The 21,405-nt window shown below is 34.3% G+C and overlaps 2 protein-coding genes across 2 annotated transcripts; both read left to right on the plus strand.

The window, feature by feature from the left end:
* Positions 1 to 1,922: 1,922 nt before the first annotated feature.
* LOC123562387 (multimerin-2-like) lies at positions 1,923 to 5,222 on the plus strand. Its single transcript, XM_053523953.1, has 3 exons — positions 1,923 to 2,367; positions 4,128 to 4,399; positions 4,971 to 5,222. The coding sequence occupies exons 1-3, from the start codon at positions 2,001 to 2,003 to the stop codon at positions 5,169 to 5,171; spliced, it is 840 nt and encodes a 279-aa protein (XP_053379928.1). The 5' UTR covers positions 1,923 to 2,000; the 3' UTR covers positions 5,172 to 5,222.
* A 4,490-nt stretch (positions 5,223 to 9,712) lies between these two features.
* LOC123562909 (collagen alpha-2(VIII) chain-like) lies at positions 9,713 to 11,107 on the plus strand. The gene is made up of 2 exons (XM_045355495.2): positions 9,713 to 10,111; positions 10,647 to 11,107. Exons 1-2 carry the CDS (start codon positions 9,772 to 9,774, stop codon positions 11,087 to 11,089), a joined length of 783 nt encoding a protein of 260 aa, XP_045211430.2. The 5' UTR covers positions 9,713 to 9,771; the 3' UTR covers positions 11,090 to 11,107.
* Positions 11,108 to 21,405: the final 10,298 nt, after the last annotated feature.

Consider the following 21,405-nt stretch of genomic DNA (forward strand, 5'->3'; position numbering starts at 1 on the left):
TTTGACTTTATCAATAAAATTAACAAAATATTCTAAGTTAAAAAGGGGCATAATTCTGTCAAAATTTAAATCAGACTTATGGGGATTGTTTCTTCTGGTGTAGACTTTGATAGTAAATAACCATTTTAAGTTTCAAGTCAATAGCTTTGATAGTAACAGAGATATTTGACTTTATCAAAAACTTTAACCAACGACGACGCCGACGCCAACAACGGGGCGAGTGCAATAGCTCTACTTTTTCTTCGAAAAGTCGAGCTGATAATCATATCAACGTATTCTATTGTTGACGGTGTTCTTGAAAGATAACACAGTTAATAGTTTTTAAACAAAAACATGAGACACCAACTATTACAAATGCATTTCTCGATATACTTGAAGTTAAGTTAAATATATGCGATAAAGCAAACACAAAAGGCATTCCCATAAAATATAAAGGACAGATTCATCCGTCATGTTGTTGACTAGTACTTCATAGTTTTTATTAAAGTTTTTTTTTCATTGGTACTTTGTACATCGAATTCCTTAAAAGACGCGTTTTACTTGTAGACTCTCATAAACAATGTACCTGATGAAAATCTAACCTTTTAAAAGAGTATGTTGATAACATGAGCCAATATACACAATTTATGAATACATTTAACAAGCGATTTGAAACAAATGTAAGATACGCTCGTGATATCATACGTTTTGGCATCATGACACTCTATGACTCTGTATGATGCCAAACTCTCAGACAGCACAATATAATCGTGCCAAGTCACCAACTGTCTAGCGAAACAGTCAAGAAATGTTAGGCGGAGACGAAAATTGTCGCACAAAATAACATGTGGGCATATACACGTTTTTGCTTGAATATACTATTTCATAGGTAAAGCATGTGTAGATCCAGGAATTTTGGTAAGAGGGACACCACACTTAAAGAGGCGTCACCCATTTAAAGGTGGTGGGAGTGGTCACTCCGAGTTTCAAGATTTTCTTTGTAAAATGTAAGAATCAAAGGGGGGATTGACCAACAATGTCCCGCTGCCAGGCTCTGGGTCCGTGCATGTAAAGAGTGGAGTTATCCCATACGGCTAACAGGAAACGTCTCGCATCATGATATCATAGATCTGAAATTGTCTGATATTTCAGAAGAATTTTCCGTCTTACTAGTATCATTTTATGTTTATAATTAAAACGCAGTTGTCGTATTAAGTGTCCGACAGAAACGGATTGATTTTATTTGGAAGTGAAAATAAAATATTCCACCAAATGATAATCGCGTGTTATTATTCATCTTTCAAGTAAAATGACTGTCATGCCATGTGCCTCCATCAAGATTTCAGTCTTTGATGCCGAGTATGTGGACAGAGTAGATGTAAAAAGACTGAAGTTTTGACTTCCGTGATATCACATCTTCGGACGTTCAAAACTTCACTTCATACGTCAAAAAGGCCCATCTAGTATAATCGATACCGCCTGGGACACAAATATGCCGTAGAAGTTAAAGTTTGAACAAAATCTCAAAGTTTCTCAAAATCAGTTGATAACTTCATACTCCCAGGTTCAATTCAATGTATTTAGTTAAAATCAGTAGCCATACAAAACTTTATTATTCTTATACTTATTGATAGTGTTTCGCATCAAATTTAGTCTAATTACACGTATGGATAATCGGATAACATAATAAGCAGAAATCCTGAAAGTAAGCTTTTTATTTCACATACTAATAAAGAGGTCTTAGGCTTACTTGATATTACATGGAAAACTTTAGTAGCAACGTCTGATATAAATAAAATACACGCATATCGGTGACGTTTTACCCCAAATATATATGAGAGACGTTGAAGGCGAAGGTTGAAATCTCAAACTCTCTATTGTTGCGTTTTTAACGTTCTACAGTATACACTTTGTAAGATAAGATATGTTATCGCAGTGGCAGAAATCAGAAGCAAGTTTATGACAATTTAAACAGAACAAAACAGAACAGAACAGAAATTTTATTTGGCATTAAATAGCATATGCACATTTATAGCCATTTAAACACAATTATGCTTGCATGTACATTTGTCACTTTTCTTTGGATCTTAGTTACTAGTGCTGTTCACGCTGGAGAAACACTCAGTGATGAGCAACTTGTTGCTAGCCCGTTTATTCGACAGCTTATTGAGCGTTTGAGCGTTCTGGAATCACGAGACCGGAACCAACAACAACAGATCGATAGACTGGAAGCGGAAGTTGACACACAACGGAAAGAGATACTGCAGCTTCGGACTAGTGTTGAGAACAAAGACAGTCAGATTCTTGAACTGGTCAGTGGTTCCAAGAAGGAGGACCAAGGAGCAGAGATACCATCAGATCACAAAGAAAAAAGCACGCTGATAAAAAGTAACTTTTGTACTTGTCATTACCTTCGATATCGCTGAATGCCTTTATTTGGTATTGATTTTTGAACATTTTCTGTCTCATCTTTTCTTTTGTATGATCTTCCCTGAAATCAAGATCAAATCATGACTTTGCAGCTTCAGATCGAGCTATTAGTATAGGTAGATGCTTCATGCATTGTCCCTCGCCCTGCATTAACATTTTTAAAACCACCAGTCAGAATTACACCAAAGTTTGTCTGTATCTGCCTGGCTTGGACTTCTAAAGTATTTTTCAAATGGTTACGCTTGGTTGATTTTAGGGGCAGCCTGAAGTAAAAATAGAAACTTTTAAACGACTTCTTCTCATGAGCCGCATGACGGATCTTCATTTAACTTGGTCTGTGGTAGTTTTGTATGGACCTCTATCAAATGTGTTTTAATAGTTCAGCCAGAGCTAAGAATAATATAAAACATTTTAAAAGATTTCTCATTAACAGCTTGATAGATACTAAACGTGGTCTGTAGTATCACTGTATAGACCTCTGTCAAATATGTTCAAATAGTTCCACTTGCTAGGGACTACCACAGCTAAGAATAGATATTTTTGAACAACTTCTACTCATGAACCACTTGATGGATCTTCAAGTTGGTTCGTAGCATCTCTGGATGATCCTCGCAGTTTTGTGTAAATATGTAAATATCTCAGCTTGGTCCTTTTTGCTAAAAAGAGAGAAAAAAATCTTTGAACGACTTCTTCACATGAAGGGCTTAATGGATCGTCACTAAACATGACCTATTGCATCCTTGCATAGGCCTCATAAAGTTTAATCAAAGCGTTTCGGTGGCATTTTTAGGAGCTTCCATATCTAGAAAAAGGAAAAACAACAACATTTAAACAACTTCTCAATAGGGTCTGTCAGAGCTAACAAAAGAACAACTTTATACAACTTCTCAGGAACTGTTAAATGTATCTTCACTGAACTTCTTAAACTTCTTCTAATTTCTGTCAACATTTGTTCAAATGATTTTCCTTGACCACTTTTAGGGAAAACCTTAACTTAAAAAGAAAAGAACAAAACGTTTTAAGCGGTTATGATATGCTTGCTGGATCGCCACCAATCTTGTTTGACAGCAGTTTTTCATGGATCTTTCTCAAGGTTAATTCAAAAGGTTTTGTTTGACCACCAGAGCTAAATATAGAAAACCTTTACAAATCCTTGTAAACCTCTGGATTGATCTTCAGCAAACTTGTTCTAGAGTATCTTTGCACAGATTTTTCTCTATTTTTCAAATGGTTTCGCCTAACACATTTTAGGGCTAAAATAGCAAAAACCTCAAACAACTTCTTCATAATTATGAACAACTTGAAAAATCTTGGCTTAAGTTTGTGGATGGACCTTTCATAATTTTATTCAAATGATTCTTTTGACTGCAAGAGCTAAAAATAGGACCATTTAAAAAACATCTTGTCATGAACCAATTTATGGATCAGGTTTGATCTGTAGCACCCTTGATTGGACATTTCTCGAGTTCAGGTAGAGCCGTCACAACAAGACTTAAAAAACCTTTAAATAACTTTTAATGAAACTGCTGTATGGATGTTAACCAAACTTGATCAGAGCAAGGCCAAAAGGTCAGGGTTTTCCTTGGGTGAGCGACGTAGGCTCATTTGAGCCTCTTGTTTTATTTCCGTTTTATTAATGCTGTACTTTATATTATTTTATGGTCTTCTTTCAAATAAATTATTAGATGATATTGATAAGAAACAGTTTTAATTTTAAGGGGACAGTGCCGATGCACTAAGAATACGAAGAGCTGAAAACGAGGTCACAGTTGCCTTTTTTTCCGGACTATCAAGTTCAATCCAACACGCTGGGGAGAACCAAAATGTTGTATTTGACAATGTAGAGACCAACATTGGGAACGGCTACAATCCTCATCATGGCGTCTTCACTGCTCCGGTGGCAGGGATTTATGTTTTTTCCACTTCGATTTTGACGAATTCTGGTCGAAAGATCTGTGTAATTGTTGTAAATGGAGTCCGAAAAGCAAGTGTGAGTAGTTTTATATTCGTGTTGCAGTGTTTCAACTGAAGTTACGCTGTATATAATTTGTAGACCTGCAATATCGAAATAATATTAATATTGCTGCTGGTGTTGTTGTTGTTGCTGCTGCTGCTGCTATTGCTGTTGTTAGCTTTGGGTAATATCGAGTCACTGTAGTTTAATTGGCAGCTTTCCAGGTTCAGTGAATGCGGAAAACTGCAAGTTGGTGCCTCTGTGCAGTTTTTTCTTTCAATTACGGACGAGCACCTTTAAAGAACTAATGACCTTCTACTTGTTCGTAACACGAAATAATTCAACACCCAGAGAGGGAGCTATGATGGGAAAAGCCATTGTGTTTTTATGTAAAATTTCCCCATATGCGTTGACGATAGATTTAATTTGATTTTGCTGAAGTAAGACCGCATTATTCATAGGTTTCCGAAAGAAACTTTTTTTTAGTTTGAAATATTTAATCTTTCTCTTTATAAATTGTATTCAGTTCTGCACCTGCACTTGAGATAATGGTTGTAAAACAAATGTCGATAGTCACCTTGGCTATTAACTTGTTTTATTTGGTCAGGTTTACACCCATGGAGACGGTCACTTTGACCACGGCACACAGACACTTATTGTCCATCTGAAGAAAGGCGATGACGTGGCAATACAGATAGTTGAGCATATCTACGACAGTACAATACATGGGGAGGTGCCACCTTATACAACTTTCTCCGGGTTTCTTCTTCAACAAGATTTCTCCAATCCTGACAGCGTTGTTGGCTAATTGCTGTTTTGATATTTGTCTGTGTGACACAAACATGAAATAAAGCTGGAAAGAAAAGTGAGCGTTATTATTACTTGATAAAAACGCTAGTTCCACGATGTTGGGAGTTTATGTTCTCTGGAGCAGATACTTAGATGTCTGACATGCTAAAATTAAGATTATTCATCCATTCCATATAAATGTTGATATATTTTATTCAGATAGTTGATATTTGATTTCCGTAGTAAAGGCGGGGAATCATGTGGTCGAAATGGATAGAACGTCAGTTTTTATTTACACTCATAGACATTTATAACCGGTCACCTATGATTTTCATATATTTCGTTAAGACTACGCTGAAAATAAAACAATAATTATATCAACGCATGGTTGACTTATTCCATTTTCATGAATGAAAAGCACGTGGGAACAAAAAGGTGATCGAGAGAATTTCAGTCGTGTAATTTAAATATTATCCAAGTTATCGCAATTACAACAGTGACCGATTATATAAGTCTATGAGTGTATTCTGTGATGACTTAAAGGTAAAGAACTAGTCTCAAAACAAAATGCTCGAGTAGCTCTTAACAATTTGCAAACATTCTCTTTTACAAAACACCACAAAGGCCAGATACATATCACTGTGGATGTTGTATAAGACGTGACAAAATACATTAAACGAATTAACCGAACATACTTGAATGGTTATCAGCCGAAGCTAGGTGATATGTGATCTTGCGCAAGGGGAATGTTGCTCAGGATCAACAGACATCAAGAATGTTTCGCAGTACACAGTGCGTGCAGGGATTACGTAACAGATGTAGCCTGCTGAAACACCGAATCAAGACGAAGTTTGTTAAGCGAAGACAAGTTGATAGAAAGAAATTTAGAGTTAGATCATCATTTTTAGCTCATCTGATTTTTTGAAAAAAAATGCTGAGTTATTGTCATCACTTGAGCGGTTGTCGGCGTCGGCGTCGGCGTCGGCGTCGGCGTTGCCTGGTTAAGTTTTATGTTTAGGTCAGCTTTTCTCCTAAACTATCAAAGCTATTGCTTTGAAACTTGGAATACTTGTTCACCATCATAAGCTGACCCTGTATAGCAAGAAACATAACTCCATCTTGCTTTTTGCAAGATTTATGGCCCCTTTTGTACTTAGAAAATATCAGATTTCTTGGTTAAGTTTTATGTTTAGGTCAACTTTTCTCCTAAACTATCAAAGCTATTGCTTTGAAACTTGGAATACTTGTTCACCATCATAAGCAGACCCTGTACATCAAGAAACATAACTCCATCTTGCTTTTTGCAAGAATTATTGCCCCTTTTGGACTGAGAAAATCAGTTTTCTTGGTTAAGTTTTATGTTTAGGTCAGCTTTTATCCTAAACTATCAAAGCTATTGCTTTAAACCTTGCAACACTTGTTCACCATCATAAGCTGACCCTGTACAGCAAGAAACATAACTCCATCCTGCTTTTTGCAAGATTTATGGCCCCTTTTGGACTTAGAAAATATCAGATATTTTGGTTAAGTTTTATGTTTAGGTCAACTTTTTCTCTTAAACTATCAAAGCTATTGCTTTGAAACTTGCAACACTTGTTCACCGTCATAAGCTGACCCTGTACAGCAAGCAACATAACTCCATCTTGCTTTTTGCAATAATTATTGCCCCTTTTGGACTTAGAAAATCATTTTCTTGGTTGAGTATTATGTTTAAGGCAACTTTTCTCATAAACTATCAAAGCTATTGCTTTAAAACTTGCAACAGTTTTTCACCATCATAAGTGGACACTGTACATCAAGAAACATAACTCTATCCTGCTTTTTGCAAGAAAGATGGCCCTTTTTAGACTTAGAAAATCATGGGTAGGACAATATTTCTATTATACAAAAAAAATCAGATGAGCGTCAGCACCCGCAAGGCGGTGCTCTTGTTATTATCTAATTACATACACGATATGCGTGTTTTTCCATACTGAATTTATTAATTTAAAATTAATCAAATCAAGACTGTATATCATCAGTAAAGAGATTCATTAAATATATAAACACGTGTTCTTATAAAGAGTATATAATGTTTATCTTCTTTTCAAAGAAGAATTAACCAGATATTAACTAACTAATTTTCTTGAAAAGTTAGTACATATAGCAGCATATTTGTCGTCGACAATCGGTCATGGAAAATGTATACTCTGGTATCAAGACGTGCATTTACTCTCTTCAATTCAACACAAATGCAGTCTTTGCTCTCCGGTTGCTTTCCAACATCATCCCGTTTCTATTATTTTTGGTAGAGTACCAAATCTAATTTGGGCAAACAATGTACTAGTTTAAATGCACGTATTGTTCTGTTGTCAAAGTATCTTTCAAAGATGCATAATTCCTTATCTAGATAATTCTATTATATCAACTTTCCAGATACAAGTAACCGAAAAACAGTTAACGGTTTAGAAATCAGTTTTGATAGCTACTTCATACACATGAAGAAAGATCGAAAACCAGATACAACCATAATCATTTCCTTTCATTATTTTATGGGATATTAGGGATGACCTTGGAATCTCTATCTTTGTACTAGAATTCCGCTTAAACCGGTGCTAGGGGGCGTGAGAGGTGTAACACTTTCCATTATCTCTTAAGAACAGACTCAATCAAACTGAGTCTGCTATTATTTTGCTTGATTGCATTCCATGCTTCCAAAGAATCTTTTTTTACAGGTTTTATTGTGATTGCCATGCTTTACAATAACGGTCATAAAAACAATTTACTTACAAAAATTGTGTATAAGAGGTATGTGTTACGGATGTTCTACGATTTGAAAAAAGCGGTATTGTAATAAAATAGGATATTCATTTCCAGGAAAGTGTTTAAACTAATAATTGAATATCCTAATAGGCAAGTTAAAAATGCTTTTTTTAAAAGCATATAAAAGCATATAACTGGTTATGCAATTCATTTTATAATGCTTGGTTCGTGTACAAGCCAGGCCACTGTTTCCAAAATGACTTGATTTAAAACAAATTCATGTAATATTCAATAGTTTACAATATTTGACAAAGAATGTTTTGTGGGCAACAGCGAGTAGTAAATATTAAGACTTGGGTATACTAGCGAGCGTCATAACTAACAATATTGTATTACGTGTTCTTGCACTGGCAAAGTAACAGTTGAAAGTGCTAACGTAAAAGTACAAGGCTTGCGAGTTTGATCCCCAGCGATAATTAATTGTATACATCATCGAGTTGTGCCGCTTCGAACGGTTTATAAGTGACAATTTTCAATCTGAAGGGACCGCTGCATGTGGTAATGAAAATTAAACGATCTAGTGCCTAATAAAACGCTGTTTGATAAACTAATCGTCTGTTATGCTGACGTTCAATATTCATATACTTCTGATAGACCATAGAGCTATCCTTGTGAGAGATATTGTTCTGCGAGAATGTCCCTTGGCTAAGTGCAAGCAGAGACGTTGAACGGGAAGTTTGCGTCAAGCTGTATTATAATAAATCTAATGCCTTAGCATACACTTTTCCACGAACCGATGATGATCGGTATTAAACAGTTTCGTAGACAGACTGCAATAACTAGCATCTAAACTGTCAGTAGTAACATCAAAATAATTAAATACATAAATGACAAAATTAACAATCTTCGAAACTACAAATGTATATACAATTACCCCTCTTTCTTACAATCATATTATTTAAAATATGTAACCGGCCATTTTCAACGGGATGTTTATTTCAGAGGTTGCATGCTTCATATGTATTTATCAACAGTAATTGTGTTTTCTGACTATAATTATCACGCGAAATAGTCCGTAAAACGCTTGTAACATGCTTGTTTTATAATATCACAGTTTCTGTTGAAATACTGAATTAGAAATTGGTTGCATTATACTGAAAAAGGAGATAACAATTTATTACAACATCATATTTTCTTGAGCAATTTTCAAAGTAAACTGTTCATACTGCGAATAAAATGAATAATTTCATATCAACACCGATACTGTTACATAAATACATTTGGTTTAAATTAAATCATCAACAGATTGGCAAAGTTTCAATAAGTTTATAATACTTTAACTTATTCAAAGTCATACAACTATTGAAAAAGGTCCAGAAAGCATCTGCCATTACGAAACGTAATAACCAGTATTTTGAATTGTCGGATTGGGGATTATTTATTTTCAATCAATATGCTAGGATAGATGCGCATATTGCAAACAAATGCCAAAAATATGATTGAATTTGCTTAATTATAATAATATTGGCGTTTGTCTTTTTTGTTTTTTAGTGGTGTGTTACTTACAATAATGTCCGTTATTCTAATTATTGTTTCAATGTAAGGAATTTGCATCTAAAGAAAAAAAAGCGAATATTGTCCTTCCGGTATTAAATGGAGAATGAAAGATAAAGTTAATGTTTGTTTGAAGTTACTGTTAACATACACCCGATTCCAGCGTATCTACGCAGATTTGACCGCCTATATCTGGTCATTTTAAGTGACGGTTAGGTCAGACATTTTACAATTTTGACCCAAATTCTTATCAGGGATGAAATAAAGAAATAAATTGTCTTGCTTCTCTCTGTCCAGTTGCGTGCTAACAAGTATATGTTAAGATGATGTTTCTAACATTGTTTCAAATACTTTGCATTGGGATATCAACGTCAAGTACGTTGCAAGCAGATCCTGTATTTGATACTGACACTGATCGACAACGGGATGTAGGCCTTTCAGTCCACCAGTTGGCCGATCGGCTGAATGATCTAGAAGCGCGTGATAAAATCCAAGAACAAGTTATTGTGGATCTTAAGAAGGAATTGGAAAATTACAAAGAAAAACTTGAAGTTCTCCATGAAGAAATTACAGGAAAGTCTGGATTGATTTCGACATTGCTAAATAACACTACACGATGTAATCCAGAGGAGTGTACTGGAAAGAGAGAATTTGGAAATAAAGGTTAGGCTTTTTTTGACACACAGTTGCTGATATTTTCAATTCACCTGGTTCTACTAAAAAGAAAATCGCCACAGCTACATTTCGATCTGTTGAGAATTTTTCTCTTTTCTGTGGTTTTAACTGATACATGGCAAATGTGCTATATTTTACCTTTTTTGCAGTGATTTCTCGATATACTGCTGGTGGCCTTTAAAAAGAATAAAGATATCTGACAAACCTATGTAAATGAATTACTAATAAGTATCATTACATGACTATATAAATTGCCGGTCAATAGTTTGTTGTGCTTCTGTCCGGCCTCTAGTTCATGTTGGATGGGCTAAAGCCAATACTTGAGAAACAGAATTTTGAAATTTATTTTTAATGTTATGAAATGAAACACTAATCGAATGACTGATATGCCTTTCGACATCGGGGAATAGTTTTGTCTGTTGACCGTCAAGTCATTCAGTATATGTATGTCATAGACTAACTTTAATTACTAAAATACGAAATACGCAATATATGATATGCTGCCTACTTGATTTTCTTTCAGTCAGTAGATCACGAAGGGATTTGGGCAGCTTAAATGTGGCGTTCACTGCCGGTTTATCTAGAAGTATACTTCATGCACCGGCGTACCATAACATTATCTTTGATCGCGTTGAAACCAACATAGGTAATGGCTACGATTCCCTCACTGGCGTTTTCACCGCACCTGTTTCAGGAACCTATGTCTTTTACACGTCCATTCTTGTCTACAACGGCCGTGAAGTATTTTGCCGTATCGTTGTCAATGGTGTTAACATGGCAAACACGTATGGTCGTGGTACAGACAACCGTCTTGACCAAGGCAGCCAAGCTGTTATTGTTCAGCTTCAGAAAGGACACCAAGTGGCTGTTCAAAATAAGGTGGATGATGACGCTATATTTGGGAATCAAGATATTTATACCACTTTTTCCGGATTCTTACTTCATTCAAGCACACTTGCTGGCTGAGTCGAATAGAAATATAAAATTTATTATATCTGTTCAATTCAGTTGACCTGATAGAGAATAAAGTAACTATGAAAACAAAGCTTTATATTTCTCATTTCCTGTGGAGAAGTTGTCAGTTACTTGCGGAAACATGTTTATACTGGTAAGGAGTTTAGGAAAACAAATACGCGGGTAAGGTAGTTTTGCATGTTGCACCATTTTTCTACACTGTAAAGACCACGAAAGCTTGGAATCGGCCTAAAAAAGTTACGATTTCTAAACATGATATTTGTTTTGAACATGATATTTGTTTTGGATAAAATCAACATTTTTCACTAGGTCTTCTGTTAATCTTTTTCGTATCAGATATACATAGGGAACCTAATGCCATGTTATATGTAAACCATGCAAGATAAGTTGGTACTAAAAGGCAATCTTGGATATTTTCATTGTTATCATCTCATTTCACCAAACAAATCGAATTGAGCATAGGTCTCGACCACAAAATAATAGATACCTTTAAATTATCAATTACGTTTCATACATACTGATTGTACAGACCTTGCCTTTGGTGAAGCATGAACTTTTCTTTTCCCTGGTGTCGTCAAAAAGTATCTGAATTCATATGTACACCAAGCATTATGAGAACATATCGCCAAAGTTCACGTGAATATTAATAATTTTAAGGGGCTTATACCGGAACCTGTCCTTATATATATCAAACTTCAACTAGAAAATTGAATTATCTTCAATGAAATTTGAAACGAAAATTAATCGGTTGTCCACTTCAGAAGTCTACTAACATGACAGTCGGATATTTTCTCGTTGAGCCAAGACTTGTGATTAATTTGTAAGTTCTCAAAATGTAAGACTTTTTCAATTAAATGTAAGTATATAACTGCTTGCACATCAAAATGTTTTGCGGTAAGTGGTTACAATTTCCTGTAAAGAAAAAAATATTGTCCCAGAAATTATAAGCCAAAGTTTTCATTTGTGTATAATTCTATTTTGATGTGAATAATTCTATTTTTTCTTATTCCTTTTCAACTGTCATATGATTTGCCACTGTATGCGTAAAATTTGGAAACGCTGCAAGTGAAATTTTTGCAGAGTCGAATCAGTGGGAAGACTTGGAATTATGAGAAAAAGACATGATAACTATTGTCTCATTTCCATATTACCTACCAGCATTTTCTGAAACAGCGCTCGGATTGCGGCAAAATGACCGCAGTATTTATAAATGCCTTGAATAATTCTATAATTAATCATCTATATTCAGTTTTAATGCTTTTATCATTTACTTTGCACCGAATTTCTTTTAGAACTATTTACAAAACCCCATCTTTGTACAATTTGTCATGTGACTTCTGTCTCGGTAACAAATATTTCCATCGAAATATAATTTTACTGTTGCTAGCTTTATAATGCGATATTATAGCGATAGTTTGTGACATAACAGTAACATTTAAAATTAAAACGAGTTCTTCTACAATATTGAGCTTGACATGAAAATTCGGGTGCCACCAGGTGGCGCTTTTAACATGAACGCACAAGAGTCAAATCTAAAAATATTGATCTATAACTGACCCAAATTTCATACTGTTTCGTCAAACTTCTGCATTTCGGTCCAAAGGTGCGGATCGACATTAAATATTCCTTTACAGCAAAATACTTTTATTAAACCTTTTAATTTTATCACCACTTCATCAACACCTGTGTAATTAATGATATTTATTAGACCACGATAATCCGTAAATAGCCAATCGCAAAGCATACTTGTATCCGTCTATATTTCATATACAACAGTAGCGTTGTATATATATTGAGGGAAACTTGGGCAAAAAACGCGTGAATTTCGTGTCAATTTACCATCTAACAATACAGGCTAACGCCGGAGTTAAATGACCTTGCAATATTCTCACCAATTATCAATGGGATAAAAAATAGGATTGACTTGGAGGTAAATTCAGTTGACAACGTTTAAATACAAAATGTACTAATATCGTAAAAATGACCCCATGTTATTGGATATCTGTAAAAGGGTTCACATGACTGAAATACAAGACTGGAATAACTATACATATAAAAATCAAATTGAATTACAAAAAACTCCACATTTGTAGTGTAGAACCAACTGGGTAAATACGTAATTTACACATTCACTGAAACGTTTCCAACAGTTGTAACTTTTTATGTTCACTTATTATAAAATAGACATGTCAGCACGATCCTTACATTTGCAAACAACTGGATCCAGTTGTTCGAAACTTTAACAGTCGACTGAGCTAACGGTCGATTAACTTTATTAGTATATTTCGACAGTTTAGAAAACTTAGAAAAACAAATATACTTGTTAAGTATTATAAACACTAAATCATCTTTACAGTAAAATTAAAACATCATACTAGTGTTTCCCACCCACCAAGACTAGTATCTTGAATAGAAATTTAACAGGCAGTTAGTTTAACAGCTTACTGCAGGGGTCGTGGGTTCGAGCACCATTGGGGTCACGACCATGACCTCATATGGCACGAGTAGTGGTTTTCCCAGGAAACGGACTCGAGTGTGGTTACAATAAGCTTGAAGCTTTCATCACAATCGAGCTAAAACAAATTAGTATAAACTAAACTAAACTAACAGCCCGTTAAAGTTTCGAACAACTGGGCCCTGTTAGAAAGTCGAACAACTACATCATTCTTACAAGAAAGGCACGATATAGAGAAAAGTGTTCGTAGTCCTAAAAGCATCTACGCACTAACTATATCCTGATAAACAAAATAAATAAATAAATAAACACCGACACTGGTTCCTGTTTTTATAAGAACAAAAATGAATATAACCATAATTATTTTGTCACTTTATACCGATTGTTGAAAAGTGATTTCTAATAGTCTGATAATTTGTATGTGATTATGTTTATTACCAGTAAGCACTAGTCCATACTTAAAATACCAGATTACTTCAAACAACAGTATTTTTTTATCCAACATATTTACCTTCGATTTGCTGTCAGCCTTTTTTGTAGTTTCGGAACCTGGCTATCTTCTTGGATCAACGTATCTGTCATCGTGTTTCGCCAACATGCAAACTCCTCACAAAAACTAATTGTTCAGAAGTTCAATTTTGAGAATTTTTGAGAAATCCATATTTAACTGTTTAGCGATTGCAAATGACTCAAAGTGTTAATGAACGTCAAATTTTAGTAAATCCGGTATTCGAGTAAAACTGAATTTATACAAAGTAACCTGCATTCGTTCACATAACCAACTGACAAAAAGCGCTAACGGTACAAAGATAATATCACTCTTATAAAAACACGTTAAGGTACTTCCGCCATCTTGAATTTAGAGTGACCTTCATTTGAGGTGTGAAAATATAGTGAACAAAAGCTTTCAAATGCAGCTGTTCCAGAGTACAAAAACAGCTCAGTTTGCAAGACTTGAACTAAAAGAAGGTGTATAAAAAGTAAAACTAAAATTTGGAAATAAACAAAGAAGATATTTTACCTGTATTTTTCCAAATTTTTGGTTAGATTTATAAATCCTTTCAAAATACTTTTTTAAAAATTCATGAATGGCAAAAGTTAGTTCAAAGTTTCAATTAGTGCATAGGAGAATTGTCTTACTGAATAGAACTAAACTTAGTACAAAATCTGTTTTCAAATCTGACCACCTCATGTATTAAAACGAAAATAAATCTGTACATATTGCTATTTTCAGCATACATAAAAGTAGTGCAATGTGCGGGCAATGATTTTTTTTACGTATGGTGTACCAGACTGCCTAAAATTGTAAGACAAGTCTCAGACTTAATGTTAACAAGATTTAGCAACGATCCAAAATTCTTTTCAAGGATTGTGCTAGTATCATAAAGGTTTAATTTATTATAGCGGAATTTATGTACTTACGCGCTGCTTATCTCACGGAAAATGTGGTGGAAATAGAATTTTCGGCACCCCCTCTGTAACTACCGAAATTACTTAACGTAACTTTCTCACACATACGTGTTTGTATATCTATAAATTATAAAAAAACAATCAAAATATTTGCTTTATCATGATATATGCAAATATTTTAGACAATCTTGAAACATTCGGCCACAGTATTTCCGCATACTGGTCCGGGACAAGTTCGATGTGTATATTGATTCCTTATTAGATGTTTCATGCGTCGTAAACTAACCAATTTTGATCTATCGACTTTTTATACAATATGAGAATTTATGCAGCATGTTTTTAAAAACACAGTGAGAATAAATCGCAGAAAAAATGTACAGCCAAATATGTTAGGAGGTAATACAATTTGTATACAATTGTAGATAACTACGAAACATTTTACAAAATGCAATCAGTTGAACTTCTCACGCAAAAACCTGATGATTAAAATCAGCAGTATCTCAAAAGTAACCTTTCTGTTTCTTGCTTCTTCGTTAAACAACGATATTTTTTCACACTTTCATAGATTTAAACTGATAATAAATGTGTATTGAAATTCAGGCATAGAAATGGACACTGACTTTACATTAGTGATTACTGCGGTGTTGACAGCGGAAGCAGCGGTCCAGTACTAAGACTGTCTATGAAACCAAGGATAACGAGCTCTTTATCATTCTGAAAATTACGAACATTGGGATCAGTTTCAGTATACTAGTATTATACTTGCTATTTGCCGAGTGCACACTTGTTTTCTATCGTCGTTAATATAAAGCAGACTAGTAAATATTCGTACAAATGCATAATCTCATAAACACTTCTTTAATGTATGTTCTCTGAAATTAACAAATAACTGGCTCAACTGAGACACCATACTTTAAAGTAAATTCAGTTTATTCACCACGAGGTTCAAAATGCACGGGAGTCTCGTGATAGTACATGCCTTTAATTTCACATGGTTAAAGTGTAAACAAATAGTTAAATTTGCTTCGTTTTATTTATCACGGAAAAGATCGGACGGTTTTTGATATTGGAATAATTTTAGAACATCTATGCATTTAAAGTTGAAAGTTGATCGTTTTCTACAGGATGTAAAACTGAAACAAGTAAGCACTTTTACTTTTTCAGCAATGTTCCTCAGGTGAACTTTGACACTGTTTACAAACTTTAAAAAGAGAAACCAGTTTTGTGTCATCCTGAAATGCGTTGTTCGGCTGAAACTTATAGTTCCGGAAAAGTTCTAAAATGGTTTATTTTGGGGATTTTTGTTTTATTTATGTATTCAACACAATGTGCAATATTTCCAGTTTTTGAAAATGATTGAAATTGAACTTTATTTTAGAAAAAGTTCCGATCTTTCAATAATATTTTGCCAGCGGATGCTTACACATTTTAAGTGAAACGCCTTTCTTGTCCAAAGGTGGTGTGTAAAGCGAAAAACTATCATTACACATTGCGTTTATTCTTTAAATGTAAAGGATCGGTAACAGATCAAGGAGATCGGGCAGTGCTAAACTATACTAAATGGATATCTCTAACAATGAATAAGGAGGCATATATATTTCAGTAAGGAAATCTGAGGTAAAAGAACAATCATATATTTAATTCCTTGAAATAAACATGGCGGCGAAATATTTTAGAAAAACTGTGCACGTGTTTTGCGCATTAGAATGTTTAACGACATTTTCTTGAAAAAGTAACGCTCGTGTGCACTATTTTGGCATTTCTTTGATTTGAAAGTAAATATTTTATAGCAATTTAGGTTGCATACGATACCGAAATTTTGCACCAAAAATGTTCACTCATTTTCTTCCAAAGCACTGTGGAGATAGGGTTCAACGTAGCTTTCATGCTCGCAAGTTTACCTACAGATATATCTTTTCAACTTTTATCATATATTTTTTGTGTCATTGCATTTCGAAAGCTGTTTCGAGGATTCTGATTTTTCACATGAATTTCTAATTTCAATTTGCGGAAGAACCTTAATCCTAATTTCTATAGAACGCTTGGGACAGTTTTCAATAATTGCAGTTTTTATGTCACGTGGTCTAAGTCGGATAGAAAACTCGTGCCGTTGTCTACGGGATATATACAACTCGCTTTGCTCGTTGTATATATCCCGTAGACAACGGCACGAGTTGTCTATCCTATACAAACTCAATAGGCAGGAAATAAAACCGTTTATTTTTAAACATCCATATTCACTTTCTCCCAGTCAAAATGTATATGATATATCTTAATTACTGTATTGTGCAAATTACACGTGCACCTGAGTGGCCAGCGCTGGCTATGTGGGTGGCCTCTTTAAAATTACGCTTACTCTTTGGTCATTTTAGGCTTTATTTGGCAGCCGCAGTGGCATGTGTGTATACATGAAATAATTCAGAACGAAAGAAATGGTATAGATCTATTCAGTCATCCACGTTATTTCAATCGATTTAGAAAACGACAAAAAATGGCTGCACGATAAAATCTCCGTGCACGTTGTAATTTTCCACCAAACTAGCACCACATTGTCCGAGGTATAAACAAGTCTGCTGTTATTAATATCTGCAAAGATAAATATGTTATTGATACTGTCTGACATGAATTTGCATTTAACTTTGTTAATACACTGGATTTTAGAAAATAATCATGATGTCTGAGAGAGTTAAGGTAGTTGAATGCATAAAATTGCTCGAAACTCACATGCAGATACAGCATAAGTCTGTGTTTGGAAGAGAAGTACCTCGTGTTTAGTATACATACCCTGTGTGTCTTCATGTTTCTTGAATACTCAAAGCATTAACAGATTTGAATTGAATTTTGAGCTAGAAATAAGAATTCTGGCATAAACTACTATTTTGTCGTTTAACAGAAGAATAAACGTAGGCGTTCTGGGGCCAAGCGTAAACGCATTACGGTCCTAAAAGGAAATGACGTCAACGTGATCAAAGAACGCTGACATTCCCATGCATTTCATGAATATCTAAAGGACGTTGACGGACAATATATTCATTTTTAGCTACTTAAGCGTTTACATATGTTTGTTTCATGCTTATAACATCAGCAGAGTCCCTCGAAACATGAAGTTACAGGCGTAATCCCTTAAAAAACCTTTTCGGTGGGTAGACTATCTTTCAATATTTTACTTTAATTTGTTTTGACTTGGAAATGAATAAAGTTAAAGGTTATTCAATTAATTTATTGTCCACATCCTTGAACAAACAATGAAAAAAGAAGCGCGGTTACAATCTTAAAGTTAAAATTTCTTCGTTTATTAGTTCTAGCATATGACGTAGATTTATCTATTCAAAAACTGACATTTCTAATTATTTCTTCCACACGCACCACAATCTTATTGAGTATCGTTATGATAAATAGTAACTGTTCACTTCAGCGAATCTTTCTATTGACAAATGGAATGCTTTACCTTTATTACAAAATCAGGTATTAACAGTCTACATAATTTTTACACAATTTGAAATTGTTTCCTGTCGCGTGAATCTTCCTACAGAATATCACTTGTTTTAGGCTTTTTAGTAGTATTTAGCATAAAAAATGCAAAACACCCATTAACGGGACTCTAATCTTTATTTTAACTTAGGGAGCCGGATAATGAAATTGCATCACGGGTTTCTTAGTTCAACGTCTTACCACTAGACCACTGGGTCCGCTCTTCCGATGTCATGAATGACTTGCTTGCCTTTTGTCAGTTATTCTGTCTACTTCTACAATATTTGCTGAATTTCAAAATCTATCTTGTTTTCAGATTTTTTTTTGAAAGTCTCTGTTTTGCCACTTTGTAAGGAACGCCATGGAATTCTGAAACCTTTTTAGATTATCAAAGTTCAGCGATACAATATTAATAAATCTTGGAGATTGGTAATACATACCGGTGTTCTATCAAGCGCCGGAAAAATTCATCCTAAATATCAGGATTAAGGCTAATTGTATCGCGATCGTGCTGTAAATGACGTCATGACGAACTTCCTTTCGTAATAAATGTTTAAATTAATATATTTAAAAAAATAAAGTCTTACAGACACACAGTTATTCTAAACCATTTTTCATCTTTCTTTAATATATCAGTTTACAGGAAAAAATATATCAATTGATGTAGTGCAGAAAGTAATTCCTGTTGCTTGCTTGTTTACACTTAAACAGTAATATTCGAGCCAAGAATTCCCAAACTCACCTTCAACCAGTAAATGATTCCTGTATTTATAACGAATATGTCTTAACAGAGACACACACTTTGAAAAGTGGACGAAACAAAATCTTCTACATCATTACAGACATGTAAGTGCCGGACATGCGTATTGCAACCTAAGTTATATATCATTCGGAGAAAGTTATATATCATTCGGAGAATGACATCGCTTTGTCAGTCGAGAAACTGACAGCGACGGACTCAATATTCCAGTACAAGTCCAATACAATATGTACACGAACAATGTTGCCATGCGTTTTCGTGTTCGGACATGTGTTACTTGACACTGTGATGACCTGCACATACTACGTCATTAGGGCTGTATCTACGGATATATATCTCAAGGGACCATTATTGAGATCAATGTAAATTCGATGAGAAAATTGGGATATGGCATGTACCAGTTGCTTAACTCGGTGGTGTTTAACAACTCTTCAGTTATATTTCATAAGCGGTCATGCAATGCATTCGTGCAGGTGTCTTTACTAATAAATACACGTATTCATTAAACGATCTCGTTTTTCTTGCTGTAGTACGAGGTATAAAAACTGTCTAGGGTCGTCAGTGTGGCAAATGAATATATACTTATAGTATCTACATCTATATTAGAGACAGAAAAAGTTAAATGAATAAAATTTGTAAGAAGATCCTTTGGAAATGGAAAATGATAGAAGACTCGGTTTTATTGAGTATAATAGAAAGTGAAACAACCCCACGGCCCCAGCACCGGCTGGAGCGGAATTCCATGAGATAGATATTGGATGCAGTCCATGATAAAATACAGCAACACTGAATCTAAGTACGGGGCTTAAAAATTGAAGACTAATTCAGAAGCAAATATTGACTTAAGCTACTCGTATTATCTATTTGTCTTTTAAGATAGAAAAGCGGTGTTATATAGACAAAAAACGTAAAATAAGGTCTAAAGTATAATATGTTTATGTTTTGGTGTGAATTTTCAAGTACCATTTTACAAATTTTGGAATATGGTACAGCATGCAACCGTAAGTTGATCAAAAAAGAGGTGTGTACCATGTCAAAATTGCATGAAACATTTCTTTTGAAAGAACTTCAGGGTTAGACTCTTTTATAAGGCTAGCCTGAGTAGCCTAAATAGCTTATAGTAATTGCTTGTTTGTAAGCTAATTTACAATCGCTATCGGCTCCTCTAGAAGACTGATGGTAATATTTAGTTGGAGAATAATGTACAAGATACAGAATATTAGCTTCGGGCTTAACTGTCAAAAATTTGATAAGATAATTTCTATTTTAACGTTGGTTTAACAGTGTAAGAATACAGTGATAATCGGTTACGTTTTAAGAACTGCTGAACATAATCATCATTTCATCAGTTTCACACCATTCGTTAGTTATCCATGTCTACGAAATGATATCGTTCGAACCTGTCATTCCTACAGATACAGAGAATTTTTTCCTCTCAATCTTCATGATCTTAGGTGTTTTTCGTATTTATTGATATATACAGAAAAAAAAACATTTTCAAAAAATGCTTAATCGTAGAATTGTGAGAAAAGAAGCCCGTTCATTGTATCTCAGTTCTGATTATGTTATACATGTTGAAAACAAATAATTAATCCGAAAATTTAAACTGCAAATGAAGAATTACAAATTACAAATGCATCAAAGTTCACTAAATATAGTACTTGAAATTGGTGTACATTTTGGCTTCGTCGATTAATGTGTTATCAACGAAAGCCTTATTAGGTTTAGCATTATATGAATTATTTTATTATATAACAATTTTTCAAATATCTCGTTTGCGGAGTTATGTAATGGCAAAAGTAATTTATTTTCTGCGATAGCTATTAGTAAGTAGGTTATAGGAAAAAGATGTTTCCTTTTGTGAAGAAAGCACCCAATTTTGTATGTAACTATTTTGAAGTATGCTGAATCCAAAAAAAGGAGGAGACACGCTGTTCGCTAACCTCAATTAGCTTAAAATAATGAGGCCCCAAAAAGGGACCTATATTCTATGTGTTTTAATCATATATTTTTGTAAGCAATGTCCAAAGGGTTAATTTATAACCTAGATAAGTAACTATTATTGACATAATATTTATTTAGTTACATTTATACACATTTAATATATAGGACACTGACAAACGACATAGATGAGGCCCTAAAAGGGGGAAAATTGTTTAAAAATTTAATTTACAGGATGACTTTATTTTTTAGTGTGAATACTATATCACT

Source organism: Mercenaria mercenaria, chromosome 2 (genome assembly GCF_021730395.1).
Source record: "Mercenaria mercenaria strain notata chromosome 2, MADL_Memer_1, whole genome shotgun sequence".
Lineage (NCBI taxonomy): Eukaryota > Metazoa > Mollusca > Bivalvia > Venerida > Veneridae > Mercenaria > Mercenaria mercenaria.